At 37.8% G+C, this 14235-nt stretch overlaps 1 protein-coding gene across 6 annotated transcripts in view; it reads right to left on the bottom strand.

The window, feature by feature from the left end:
* CACNA2D1 (calcium voltage-gated channel auxiliary subunit alpha2delta 1) overlaps positions 1-14235 on the bottom strand; it is a 699121-nt gene that overhangs the window by 519295 nt on the left and 165591 nt on the right. For all 6 annotated transcript variants that reach the window (XM_063448181.1, XM_063448183.1, XM_063448182.1 and 3 more), the window contains exon 3: positions 10064-10180. In XM_063448181.1, coding sequence (XP_063304251.1) covers positions 10064-10180 — 117 coding nt within the window. The remainder of the gene's footprint in view (positions 1-10063; positions 10181-14235) is intronic.

The raw sequence follows: 14235 nt of genomic DNA on the forward strand, positions 1-14235 counted from the left end.
AGCGGGTGTTTCGCGTCTGGCGTGGTTTTTGGACCAGTCGGGGTGCAGAGCTCTCTGCCTAAGCGGCCATCACTTTCGGCGGTCAAGCCACGCCCCTCTGATAACAGTATTTTTTTAAACATAAAAAACTTACAATGCACTGTTCCAAATTATTACGCACAGTAAGTTTCAAAACACTTTATAGGTTGTAAAGAACTGAAAGCTGTCATTTGTTGTGTTTGCAGCATATTTACTGAAATCAAAAGCTATTTCAATCAAACTTATAACATTTTAACTTTTTAAACATTTTAACAGGTCACGTTACATTTTAACATAGGACCCCTTATTTGATAGCAGCTTCACAAGTCTTGCATCCATTGAACTTGTGAGTTTTTGGACAGTTTCTGCTTGAATTTGTTTGCAAGATGTCAGAATAGCCTCCCAGAGCTGCTGTTTGGATGTAAACTGTCTCCCAGATCTTTTGCTTGAGGATGCTCCAAAGGATGCATGAGGATTGAGGTCAGGGGAGGATGGAGGCCACACCACGACTTTCTTTCCTTTTATCCCCCATAGCAGCCATTGATGCAGAGGTATTCTTTGCAGCATGAGATGATGCATTGTCATGCATGAAGATGATTTTATTACGGAAAGCATAGTTCTTCCTTCTGTTCCAGGGAAGAAAGTGGTCAGTCAGAAACTCCACATACTTTGCAGAGGTCATCTTTACACCTTCGGGGACCCTAAAGGGGCCGACCAGCTCTCTTCCCATGATTCCGTCCCAAAACATGACTCCACCAACGCCTTGCTGACGTCGCAGCCTTGTTGGAACAGGGTGGCTGTCCACCAACCATCCACCACTCATCAGTGAACAGGACTGTTTGAAAATTAGCCTTCATGCATTTTTCTGCCATTTCTGCTTGTGAGCATTGGTTAGTGGTGGCCGAATAGAAGGTTTATGCACATTTGCAAGACTCTGGAGGACTCTACACCGTGATGTCCGCGGGACTCCAGAGGCACCAGCAGCTTCAAATATCTGTTTGCTGCTATGTAATGGTATTTTAGCAGCTGCTCTCTTGATCCAAAGCATGGATCTGGCAGAAATCTTCCTCAATGTGCCTTTTTCTGCATGAACCCGTCTGTGCTCTGAATCAGCCACAAATCTCTTAATAGTGCGATGATCACGCTTAAGTTTTTGTGAAATATCTAATGTTTTCATACCAAGGCATTGAACTATTTCACTCTTTTCTGCAGCAGAGAGATCCTTTTTCTTCCCCATATTGCATGAAAATGGTGCTCTGCTTAATAATGTGGAACACCCTGCTTTATTAGTTTTTCCTTAAATTGGGCTCACCTGGCAATCTAATTATCACAGGTGCCCGAGATTGTTTTCAGTGATCAAAAGAGCCCTGAGACACAATGCCATCCATGAGTTAAACTGAAAAACAAAATATTAAATCTTTGTGACACTTAAATAGAATTTGCATAATAATTTGGAACAGGGAGTATGTTTCAAATTAATCATATGCCAATATTTTTAAAACTGATAAAAAGCAAAATATGTTATTATTCTCATAGCTGTGTATGTGTCTTATTTGTAACCTAAGCTGCATTCATTGCATAGACATGTTGTGTCCAAGTTCTGAGTTAATTAGTTTAAATTCTGAGTTTAGTGAATAATGCTGTCAGTTTTATTAAATAGCTATCTATCTAGCATAGTGGAATAATTAGACAAATATGCTATATTCAAACAAGCAGATATGCAGAGACTGGGTCCCAAACAAAGCATTAATTAGCTCCCAGGACTCTCAGATACCAAGACAAGCTACAGCCTTATGCAGAGGTAGCTCTTTTGGATGGTCTACCTACGAATACCTGCATCACTTATCTTATTTTATTTTTCTATTTCTTACGCTGGACGCTGCAGCCCCACTCCAAACATGAACCTTGAGGAGAACACGCCCCCATCCGTGGCATACTAAATAAACAAGCTACCTGCACAGATGCTCACGTTTTGCTGAACACTGCTGGAGGAAGTCACGCAACCAGTCTGTCTTCCTCCACTACAAATTAATTTTGCGTTCATACAGCATAGCCTTTGCCCTTGCCGAACAGTCATACTTTTCCTCCCTCATTAGCTCATGCTCCCGCAATCCCAGGCATCTTTTTAATACCTTTTAACTCCCTTCTTTGCCCTGCTTTGGCCACCCCCCAAACTAACCTTACAGCCTATAGCTTTACATGCTACTTTACTGACAAGATTGAACAGCTAAGGAAAGAATTCTCACCACCTTGCCCCTCTCTTTCTCAACCACACATAGGTCATGCCTTTCCTACCCTTCAGACTTTCTCCCAGGCTACTGAACAAGAAGTGGCAGCGCTTCTCCTTTCCTCTCAATCCACCACTTGCCCGCTTGATCCTGTCCTGTCTCACTTTATCAGATCTCTCTCCTCTTGTCTTCTGCCTTCCTTAACACACATATTCAACTGCTCTTTCTCTTCTGGCGTTGTCCCTGCTATCTTTAAACATGCAACTGTAGTATGGTATAAATTCAATGTGACCTTTGGTATATTCAAGGGAGCTCAAATTATTATTTCATCTGCACTTGGAGGAGCGTGTATTCCGACAACTGTTGGTATTCAGAATAAGCCTCTGACCTTTATTTTGTCAGTTGTGTTTTTATACATTAAAAAGTAAGTGCTTACGTGCAAATATTCATAGGACAGTAGTAGGAAGGGGGTGAAAGGAGTACAGATAAGACATAGAGATGAACATGATGTACATATAACAGATAAGTTCAGAGAAAGAGAAAGAACAGACTGATTTAGGAGAGACAGCTCAGGTGGGGGCTATCTGCTCCCAGAACTAGACATATATGGCCTTAAGTGTCGTTTTAAGCATTAAGCATTTCCTGAGTACAAGTTAGCCAATTTTAATATAGGATAACTAATATGACACCTATAAGCTTGAAACTTGGAATCAAAGTCAATAACGACCTAATCACAGGTAAATCCAAAGGGCACTACTCTATACTAATTTTTCTTGACCTTTCTGCTGCCTTTGACACTGTTGACCATGTACTCCTTCTCCAAACTCCTCCATCACTCGGTCTCTGTGACACTGTTCTCTCTTGGTTTTTCTCCTATCTCTCCCAACGCTCATTCAGTGTCTCCTTTTCTAATGATACCTCCTCCCCTCGCCCTGACTCTGTTGGAGTCCACCAAGGTTCTGTACTTGGTCCCATTCTATGTTCTTTTGGCAAACTTATTACCTCATTTGGATTCTATTATCACCTGTATGCTGATGACACTCAGATATACCTCTCCTCCCCGGACCTCTCCCCTACCATCCTGCAACATGTCCCTGCTTGCCTCTCTTAAATCTCTGATTGGATGTGCTCCCGCTTTTTGACACTCAATCTCTCTTAAACTGAACTCCATGTCTTTCCTCCTCCTAATACTGATCCCCCTCTTTCGCTCTCCCTTCAAGTGAGTGGTATCCACATCAGTCCATCCTTGCAAGCGCGCTGTCTTGACGTTATACTTAATTCTGACCTCACATTTGAGCCTCACATCCAGTCTGTTACCAATCCTGTAGATTCCACCTTAAAAACTTCCGCATCCGTCCCTTTCTTACGCAAGATGCTACTAAGGAGCTTGTCCATGCTCTTTTAATCTCTCGCATGGATTATTGTAACTCTCTCATAATAGGTCTTTCCACAAGTCATATTGCCCCACTACAGTCTGTAATGAATGCTGAAGCTAGACTGATTTTCCTCTTCTGTCACTCCTCTCCCACCTTCCCCCTCTGTCAGTCCTTACATTGGCTTCCTGTATCCTATAGGAGTCAATTCAAGGTACTAACCCACACCTATAAAGCACTGACCAATTCTAGCCCCTCCTATATTTCTTCACTGATCCGCAGGTATGCCCCTGCTCTGTCTCTCCGCTCTGCCCATGACCTTCTCCTGTCTGCTGCTCGCACCCATACGACCAATTTATGCTAGCAGGACTTCTCACAAGTGACTCCTTTCCTTTGGAATAGCCTGCCTACGACCATCAAGCTCTCCCATAGTCTTGAATCATTTAAAAAGTGCCTCAAAACCCATCTCTTTAGGAAAGCTTATGACATTCCAGAGTAACCTCTACCTCACATACCTGTCCCTTGCTCTCTCCTACAGGGCAGCACTCTACTCTCTCCTCCAGCTCTGCTTCACTCAACCTTGTTTGATTGCTACCACTTGTCCTGTTGGGTTTTACGCTCCACCTCCTATATATTGTTAAATCTCCCCCTTTGATAATATTATAAAGCACTACTCAATATGCTGGCGCTATATAAATAAGTAATAATAATAATAATAATAATAAATAATCTTGGTTTAAGAAGGATTATGTTCCTCTTTTGAGGCAATGTAGAATCCAAGTTAACTAAAGTATTTTCTTTTCCATAATGATAACAAAAATGAGATCTGTGGTCGGTTGCTTAGAAAATTGTAATTACCATGCAACAACAATGTATAGATTGCGCAATTTAAGACAAGGAGTTATTTAAGATGTCATTAAAGGCTGGAACCTAGGTATTATTCCCATGTGGTGCTTGCTTTTGGTACTTTTTAAATAAGCAGTCTTGGTATCTGCACAATAGTTTTGAAAGCTCAGTTTAGAACATTTGAAAGCTTTATATATATATAATATATATATATATATATACTTATATATATATATATATATTATATATATATATATATATATATACATACATACATATATATAAACAAACACATTGTAGTGTTTTCTATGCAAATTTCACATTATTACTCTCTTCCTCACCATGATTCTAAAGTGCCTATTCAAAACCAATACATGCTTAGTGCAGAACTATAAACAGTACTGAAAACATTCTGTTTCTATAGAAACACAATTTTAATTAGCCATTAAAGTGCCCACATTCTGAGCTGTAAAGTGTCCCATTGCAATTCAAGATTTATTTTATAAGTAATTAAAAAAAAAAAAAAGTTTAGCTTTCTGGCAAATGAAAATTAAATTAGAAAGAATTAGGTATTTTGCTTCCTCCTGCTTATTGCACCTATGTTGTGTTTTCCATGACATTGTCTTTCAGGCTTCCTGTGTTTCTTAATTTCATGTTGTGCCTGACAGTACTGTCTATGCCCCACATTTTGGCAGTCTTACTCATATTGCTATTAAGCGACACCAATGTCCACATATTGGTGAGAACATGGAGTTATATAAAACCTTCATGATGGCCCTTACTATGATCGAAAAAGTCAAAGAACTGTTGAAAAGTTGTGAGATTAATATTAAATGCACACGCCTGCTCCTGTGCAAATTTAATCAATGAGGATAGGGAGACAGGCGGTTCCTCTTGGCTGCCTACAATTTTGGTACTTGCCAATAATTGGTAAGTGCAAGGAACCTACTGAGATGTAAGGCACACCACCTACGAATATTATTATTCTAGTTTTTCAATGTAGAGTATGTACATGGAGTTAAACTCAGTGTAGGAATCCTTCATCCAAAAAAGTAACAAGCACTCGCTTGTCTATGTCACTCTGTCAAGATCATTCTACAACGGCATGCATTATGTTTTTTTTCTCATTAAAAAATAAATAAAAGCGCCATGCAATCTGATACCTTTCATAAACTGTGCTCTTTTTGTGCTGCAGCATTAACATACAGATTTGTACAATCCTATTAAATTCAATCCCTGGAAGATGTGCTATTTCCGATTACTGCTAACAGGCTTCAAACCTGATGCAAAAGAAGGTCAGCGATGACTTAACAACCCCCTTGTCGCTTACAAGTCACTTTCTCTCACTTGAGAAACAACAAATGGATTGGCTTTAAGCCAATTTCTTATTTCATCTCACATATGGTCTGAAAGACTTATATTACCACAAATAAAAAAAAAGGATTTTAATTGTGATAGATTCTGCTATGCATGCATAAAATATATTACACTCTCTGTTTGCAATCTTGTTTAATAGTTATAGTTTTTTAAATTCTATTTCACAAGATTTTTAAATAAATAAATTGCAATTAATTAAAAGTGCTATTGTCTTCTATTATTTTTCAAATATAGTATTGTCTTTGTTTTTGTATTGATAAAGAAAAAAAAGAAAAATGTACAATGAACATCAAATTATACAACAAAATGTGTTATTGGGAAAAAGTGTCAATGCAAGAGAAGCACACAACAATACAAATGCCAGTTCCATGCCTGTGTGTGAGAGTGGTACAATGGTTTGTTCTTGTCAGATGACCAATGTACAAAGAGTTAAGACATCTGTGGTAGTGTAGCTTTTTAGAACATGCCAGATGCTGTAACCATCTCAAGCAGGGAAGTAGACATCCTGGCATCTGTGAGTACCTTGCAGGGCATCAATGACACTGCCCTATTTCTATCTTGGGAGACCTGCCAGCATCAGTCGAACAAATAAACATTCATGATCATTTTTTTTCTTTCTTTGTGCTTATTTTACAGGTATATGGGGTTTATTAACTTGCCCGTCACTATTTAATCCAGGGCAAAACAATATTGAGGTCAGATATGGTATAAGCATGGTGACAAACATTGTAAATTAACATCATAGAATCAAGGAGATTCAGAACATTATTCTGCATATTGCTATTGGTACTACTACTGTTATATTTTCTGCACCATCCCACCCAAACAGTTGTAGCTTCAGGTGGAAATTTGGGAAACAATATATATTAATGCATAATAATACATTAATACCTTTTAAAACAATGATATAATAAAATATTATATATAATATAAAAGTATATAAAATGTATATATATATATATATATATATATTACAATTTGAAGTTCCCCATGCATTAGAGCTTCTAGCTAAATACTGCAAAGTAATGTTTATTTTTTATGTATGTGCTCTACTAATTTAAAATTGAAATTTAACAACTGAACTACAACTCGAAGAAGCATATGCTTGTACCATAAAAAAAACTGTATGACCGAGGAAGGGGTAGAAAGAATAGATTATGTAGGAAAACTATGATAAAAAAAATCTAACACAAAACTACTTGTGCTCAACATTTTGCATACTCTGGCAGAAATTGTGAAATTCTGGCATTGATTTTGGAAAAAAATTACTGATCATGCAAAGATAATGTATTTTATTGAAGAATAGTGAACATATAAAGTCATTTATTATCACATCGTTGTTTGTCTCCCTTTTAAATCATAAGGATAACAGAAATCACCCAAATGGATCTGATCAAAAGTTTACATACCCCTGAATGTTTGGACTTGTGACAGATACACAAGGTGACACACACAGGTTAACATGGCAATTCAAGGTTTATTACCCACACCTGTGGCTTTTTAAATTGCAATTAGTGTGAGAAGGTGTGGTTGTTTAAAGGAGCACAAAACAACAATACTTGACCAAAAAGGAGCTGCATGGTCGAGTTGCCAGAAAGAAGCCTTTACTGTACCAATGCCACAAAAAGCCTGGTTACAAAATGCCCGACAACACTTTGACTCGCCTCACAACTTCTGGCACACTGTAGCAACCATAAGCACTATGTTTGGAGAGGAGTCAACAATGCCCATAGTAAAAAGAATACCATCCCACTGTGAAGCATGGTGGTGACTCACTGATGTTTTAGGGTTGTGTGAGCTTTAAAGGCAGGGGAATCTTATTAACATTAGTGACAAGATGAATGCAGCATGTTATCAGAAAATATTGGTAGATAATTTGCATTCTTCTGCATGAAGGCTGCACATGGGATGCTCTTGGACTTTCGGCATGACAATGACCCTAAACACAAGGCCAAGTTGACCCTCCAGTGGTTACAGCAGAAAAAGGTGAAGGTTCTGGAGTGGCCATCCAAGTCTCCTGACCTTAATATCATTGAGCCATCCTGGGGAGATCTCAATTGTGTGGTTCACGCAAGACGACCAAAGACTTTGAATGATCTAGAGGCATTTTACCAAGACAAATGGGCAGCTATACCACTTGCAAGAATTAGGGGCCTCATAGACACCTATTACAAAAAATGGCATGCCCTCATTGATGCTAAAGAGGGCAATAGACAATATTAAGAAGGGTATGCAGACTTTTTTTAATATGGATCTTTTTTTTTTCTTTGTTGCCATGTTTTGTTTTGTGGTTGTGCCATTCTGATATAACCTACAGTTGAATATGAATCCCATAAGAAATAAAATAAATGTGTTTTGCTTGCTCACTCATGCTTTCTTTAAAAATGGTACATAAATTACCAGTTCTCCAAGGGTATGCCAACTTGTGAGCACAACAGTAGCAATTGTAATGAAACACACATTGCACCTAAGATGTTTGGCTACTTGAAGTGTTTCTTTAACAAATTTCAGAATTATTCACTAAAGTGAGAATTGTTAAGAATTTAAAGTGAATTTCAAATTTAAGGACAAAGTAGCCGAACTAGAAAGATTCTCCCAGTCAGTTATGCTTCCGGTTGGGCTACTATAAATTTAAAATTCTAATTGAATTTCTGACAATCCTCACTTGAGTAAACAGCCCTGCAGATGTATCCATGCTTGCAGTTGCAATGCAATTTAGGACACATCTTTTTCAGTTATTAAATAGTGGGCAATGATTTATTTCCCATGGTGACAGTGATAACAATATGCCTAGAGACATACCTGTGATTTGGATTCATTTTGTATTTAATGTAGTGTTTTTAAATCATTAACCCCCTGTACTCCCTCATCTTGAACACATCAAGCACCATCACCACTACATCCTGCCATAATAGTCAAACAATAAAACCATTTTTCTCTAATATCTTTACTGTTTCTTTCCGCAAATACGTTGATATTGCAACAGAGCAGGCGTCCTACTGTCAGTGCCAATCCTTATTACAAATAAGTCCAGTGCGAGTGTATTCCCTATTTGTATAGTCTCAGGTACTTTTCATACTGTGGGTACCTTTAATGTTACAGTACTGGAGACCGTATCTTCAGAAGGATATTGATACTTTAGAGAGAGTTCAGAGAAGGGCTACTAAACTGGTTCATGGATTGCAGGATAAAACTTACCAGGAAAGGTTAAAGGATCTTAACATGTATAGCTTGGAGGAAGACGAGACAGGGGGGATATGATAGAAACATTTAAATACATAAAGGGAATCAACACAGTAAACGAGGAGACTATATTTTAAAGAAGAAAAACTACCACAACTTAGAGGGGCAAAGGTTTAAAAATTATATCAGGAAGTATTACTTTACTGAGACGGTAGTGGATGCATGGAATAGCCTTCCAGCTGAAGTGGTAGAGGTTAATACAGTGAAGGAGTTTAAGCATGCGTGGGATAGACATAAGGCTATCTTAGATATAAGAGTCTAATTAAATTATTTTAGAAAATTGGGCAGACTGGATGGGCCGAATGGTTCTTATCTGCCGTCACATTCTATGTTTCTATGTTTCTATGTTACAGAGATGAGAGTGAGAGTGTGGTGCATACCAATGTGCCAAATGTAAATCTAATCTACAAAACTAAGTAGCATACCACTACAACCTCATTAATTCCATTTGTATATATTCATGTGTTGTCAAGAATTTGTCGTAGCTCACTTTCAGCTTCTTTGGGATAGAATCGCTATATAAATTATACACAGACACAACAACATCATAGATTAGCATTTATGAAGAGCCTATAACATTGTATCCTGTTTCTTACTAGGGATAGATTTTTCCTTCTGGATCTCCTTCCAAGATCGTGCTCTTGGGACCAGACAAGATCCAGTTAGCAGTTTACGAAGTACATTCATCAGTTTTTTGGAGGTAAAAGTTAAAAAAAAAATCCCTAAAGTCTATGGCAGAAATAATATCACCTGAGCAATAACTTATGGGTGACATTGACAGATGTTTCAGAATTGCTACCAAGTTTCGTTAAGGTGTCAAAACATCCACTTGGGTGCCAACATCATGGTAAAAAAAACATTAATAAGACTGAGAAAAAGCATAAGTCTTGGAAGAGACTTCTGAAATGTATTTTATGATACTTTCTTATTGTTATTTTAGGATTAAAGATGCATTCATATGCTAAATGCAACACTTACCACAAGAGCTTTGGAACGGTTCATTAAGAGTTTTTCAATATTTGTGGCTGCACTTTTCACCAGCTGTTCTGCATTATTGGCTTCAACAGTATATAAGTGCTTGTTTTTCAAGTAAATCTACAAAGGGAAAAAGAAAAGTCACATTTATTTGTAGCAAACAATGTTGCAAAGTTTACAGAACAATAAACCAAGTTCAATATAAGCAAATACTTACTAAAATTACCTTTTTATAATCCAAAAACTCCTAAATCCCTTTAGTCACCAAATTATCTCTAACCTAGTAAGGTGGTCTCCTTACCAAAAGCTCTGCTCACCTCTGAAAGATGAAAATTGTGATAATCTCCCAGCCAATCCATTGCTTCTCGTGCTCCCTACCATGTTACAGAAGCAATTTTTTAGTTGCTTAAGGATTTTTCATGACTGATTAACTGCATACAAAACTACAATCAGCATGCTCAATAGATGACTGGCATACATAAAGCCGCCATGACTGAACTCTACAGAGGTGATGATCACCTATTTGTCTGGCATCAGACCCCAACTTCACGAATGCTGTTGTGACAGAAAGGAGATAATATTTCTGAGCAATATTCCAATATCTCAACATATCAATATCTCAACATATCAAGAAGAGTGATTGCTCTTATATTCAAATAAGTTTTTTTAAATGAAGATATTTATATACCTTGAACAAAATATCCCACGGCGTAATGGTAAAACACAATCAGTTAAGTAAAATGCTTGTCATTGAGGAAGATGTGATGTGGACCCTACTCGAATTAACTCACATTATAGGAAAAGAAAACGTGATTTTTTTTTCTTTATCTTCCATGGAATGTATGCAAGTGGAATGTTGTTGGCTAGGTTAGTTGGCTAGTAACAACATAAAAAGTGCATAAACAGGCATAAGCAGAAAAGAAAGTGTAATAGAGTTAATGGAATAAAAAAGAGCTTGACAAATCCCAGGTGTCAGTTCACCATGGTGACTAGGAATTTTGCCCTGGCATCTGGGTTTTGTCAGCCTGTTCCCGTGGAGGCAGTCTGGCTGTAAGGCATTGAGCTGGGTGGCGGGGAAGCTGTAAACTTCTTGCTTTGCTCCTTCCTGTGCCCTAGTGTGATGCCGGGAGCCGGGCTCCAGGATTACTAAACAGTATGCCTGGGAAAAGAGAAAGAAGAGCTTTAAGTCCAGGATCCTCACTGGACCCCAGGGAAAGACAATCCACTCCAGCTCTCCAAATGGTAGGGAGGCTTTGAGCCTATTTGGAATAACATTGAATGAAAACAAAGTCTAGCATGTAAGATAATATGTATGTATCTGTCAGTGAGTGTCTGTCAATGAGTGTGTGTGTGTCAGTGAGTGTCTTTCTGTCAATCAATGTTTGTGTGTCCATCACTGAATGAGTGTACGCCTGTCAGTGAGTGTGTGTCTCTCAGTGAGTGTGTGTGTATGCCAGTGATTGTATGTGTGTCTTTCAATGTGTGTGTGTGTGTGTGTGTGTGTGTCTGTCAGTGAGGGTGTCTGTCAGTGAGTGTCTGTCAGTAAGCGTGTGTTGGTATGTCATTGAGTGTGTCTATCAGTGTGTGTGTTTGAATGACCGGCCTCCCTCCAATCACACGGGAAAGATGCTTTTACTCACTTTTTTCCCCACTCAATGCCAGTCTCGCCCTGGATGGATCTGCCTCCATGACTGAAATAATCAAGCTTGATGATCTCAGTTAATCCAATGTTTCCCATAGGAAAGCATTGGGCGGCTATTACACATGTGCAGCGAAAGGCTTAAATCAATGCATCTCTATGTAGAACACACTGTGCAGCACTGAGTTAGAAAGCACTTCAGTGGCCATATGAGAGACTGCCACTAAAGGTGTTACTAGACAGCAATGTAAACACTGCCTTTTCTCTAAAAAGGCAGTGTTTACAATGAACAGCATGCAAGAACAGGCTATATACACCAGTACCTCTACATTAAATTGTAGTGGTTCTGGTGACTATAGTGTCCTTTTAAGAATTGTATTTGTCGTTGAAAATTAAGCTTTGTTGAAAATAAAATGGCTTCTAACATTTCTAGCTGGCTGTTAGATTCCGAGCAAATGTGTCCCTAAATTTGTGCCCTTATATAACGAGTTTTTTTTTTTCTTTTACTCTATACATGTGTTTTTAGGGAATTCTTAAAGTATTGCTGACTACAGGATTATGTACTTTAACAAAGATTATTATATAAAATAGGTTAACCCTAAAAAAATAACTAAGTAAAAACTTCAAGATGTGAGTATTATCAGGGGAGAAACAATGGAATTCTATTAATATTTTACTATATATTTTCCTGCCATGATTACATAATATATAACATAGGCATGAAAAGTGAAAATAGTAGAATTTTCTTTAAGAAGTTAACGTGTAATGTTTTAAGTTATTTTTGGGGTATAATGAATGAACAAACAATATATAACTCCAGAGTAGCTCATTTGTATGTATCCATGATAACTCAAAGACAGATGCTAGAAATATTATGTTAATGTAGACACATTTTCCACATATGCTTTGCCTGCCCAGTCATCAACTCTTGCTGAGGGAGAATATGTTCTCTTATTTAAACAGCAATCATAAATAGGTTAATCGAGTGCAAATAATCAATAATGAATGAAACTTCGAGAAAGTATGCAAACACATATGACAACATTACAAAAGGCTCATGTGTAGATAAAAGAAAATACAAAACCTAACAGGAAAAATATTGATCTTCCCATAACATGCTTACCCCTTTAGTCATAAATATGGCCAGTGCAAAATTTCTGAATTTTTTTATCATTATATAAATAGGTTGAAAACAACTCCATGTCGATCTCTTGTCAGTTATGTATATGGATGCAGAGAACCTCAACATATCTTTCTCTTTGTTAATTGACTTCTCTAGAAAACGTAATTTCTATAATAGCGTTCCACTGTGTCCATCTGCATCTTTGCAGAATTGCTGAAAATGACAGCCCATCTTCCCTCTTCCATATACTAAAGCTTTCAACATACAAACAATTAATACATCTTAATAGCAAAGGGGAGTGGAGGAAGGGTGATTGAACAAAATTTGTGCATTATATGAATAATCGGTAGCTTGGCAGCTTTCAAAGAATAGAATAAATGTTACTGGAATAGAAAAATAAATCTCCAACAAAGATTCTATCACTTATTGTGCTAATGCCTCCAAGTTTATAATCCAATATAAATATCAGTGTGTGGTGTTGTGATTTTATGGCAAAATATTAGCTTCAAGTGCTTTGAGAGACATCATCAAAATATGAGACAAGAGGTTGCGTGTATATGAATGTCTCGAGAACCCCAAGATAGCATTATTTTCCCTTAATTAACACTTTGCTATGGTAGTATGTTAGTGCTAGTTTTAGTATAAGACTTAGGGTTATTTTTGTGTCAGGACAGCACCAGAACATGTCCCTGCTCAAGATTAATGAAAAGTACAGTCTCAGATAGCAGCTATCTGCTATTGCTACCATTAAATCAGCAGTTGCCACTCTGAGGTATAACTCAGGATGACTCCTGCACAAAAAAAGAGACAGAGATGTCATGGCATATCCACCCTATCTCAGTTATTTTCCCTCCACTCAACTCATGAATAGTGTGCTGCTGATGCCCTCCAGGATCTCAATGAAAGCATTGCTTGAAGCAAATAAATGCTACACAGCCAGGTATAACATGTGATCCCACCATACTATCCAACTAATGGAGGAGTGTGGGGAAGGTCTGTTATCCAGCATCCCCTCCTAAAAGTTATCTGGGGGTACCACCCTCAACCTAATTAGTCTGATGATGCACTATACTACTGATCTTTCCTTTTGAGAAGCAGCTGCCTGATATAAAATTAACAATAAAAATAGTAATAACCTTCTGTCCCCTACCCCAATTACAGAGAGAAAACAAATATCACATCAGCCCACAAAGCCCCCCAGCAATGCCTATGCTGTAAGTGAAGATATACACTAAACAAAATTATAAACGCAACACTTTTGATTTTGCCCCATTTTTCATGAGCTGAACTCAAAGATCTAAGACTTTTTCTATGTACACAAAAGGCCTATTTCTCTCAAATATTGTTCACAAATCTGTCTAAATCTGTGTTAGTGGGTACTTCTCCTTTGCAGAGATAAGCCAACCACCTCAC

This window comes from Pelobates fuscus, chromosome 3, assembly GCF_036172605.1.
Source record: "Pelobates fuscus isolate aPelFus1 chromosome 3, aPelFus1.pri, whole genome shotgun sequence".
Classification (NCBI taxonomy): domain Eukaryota; kingdom Metazoa; phylum Chordata; class Amphibia; order Anura; family Pelobatidae; genus Pelobates; species Pelobates fuscus.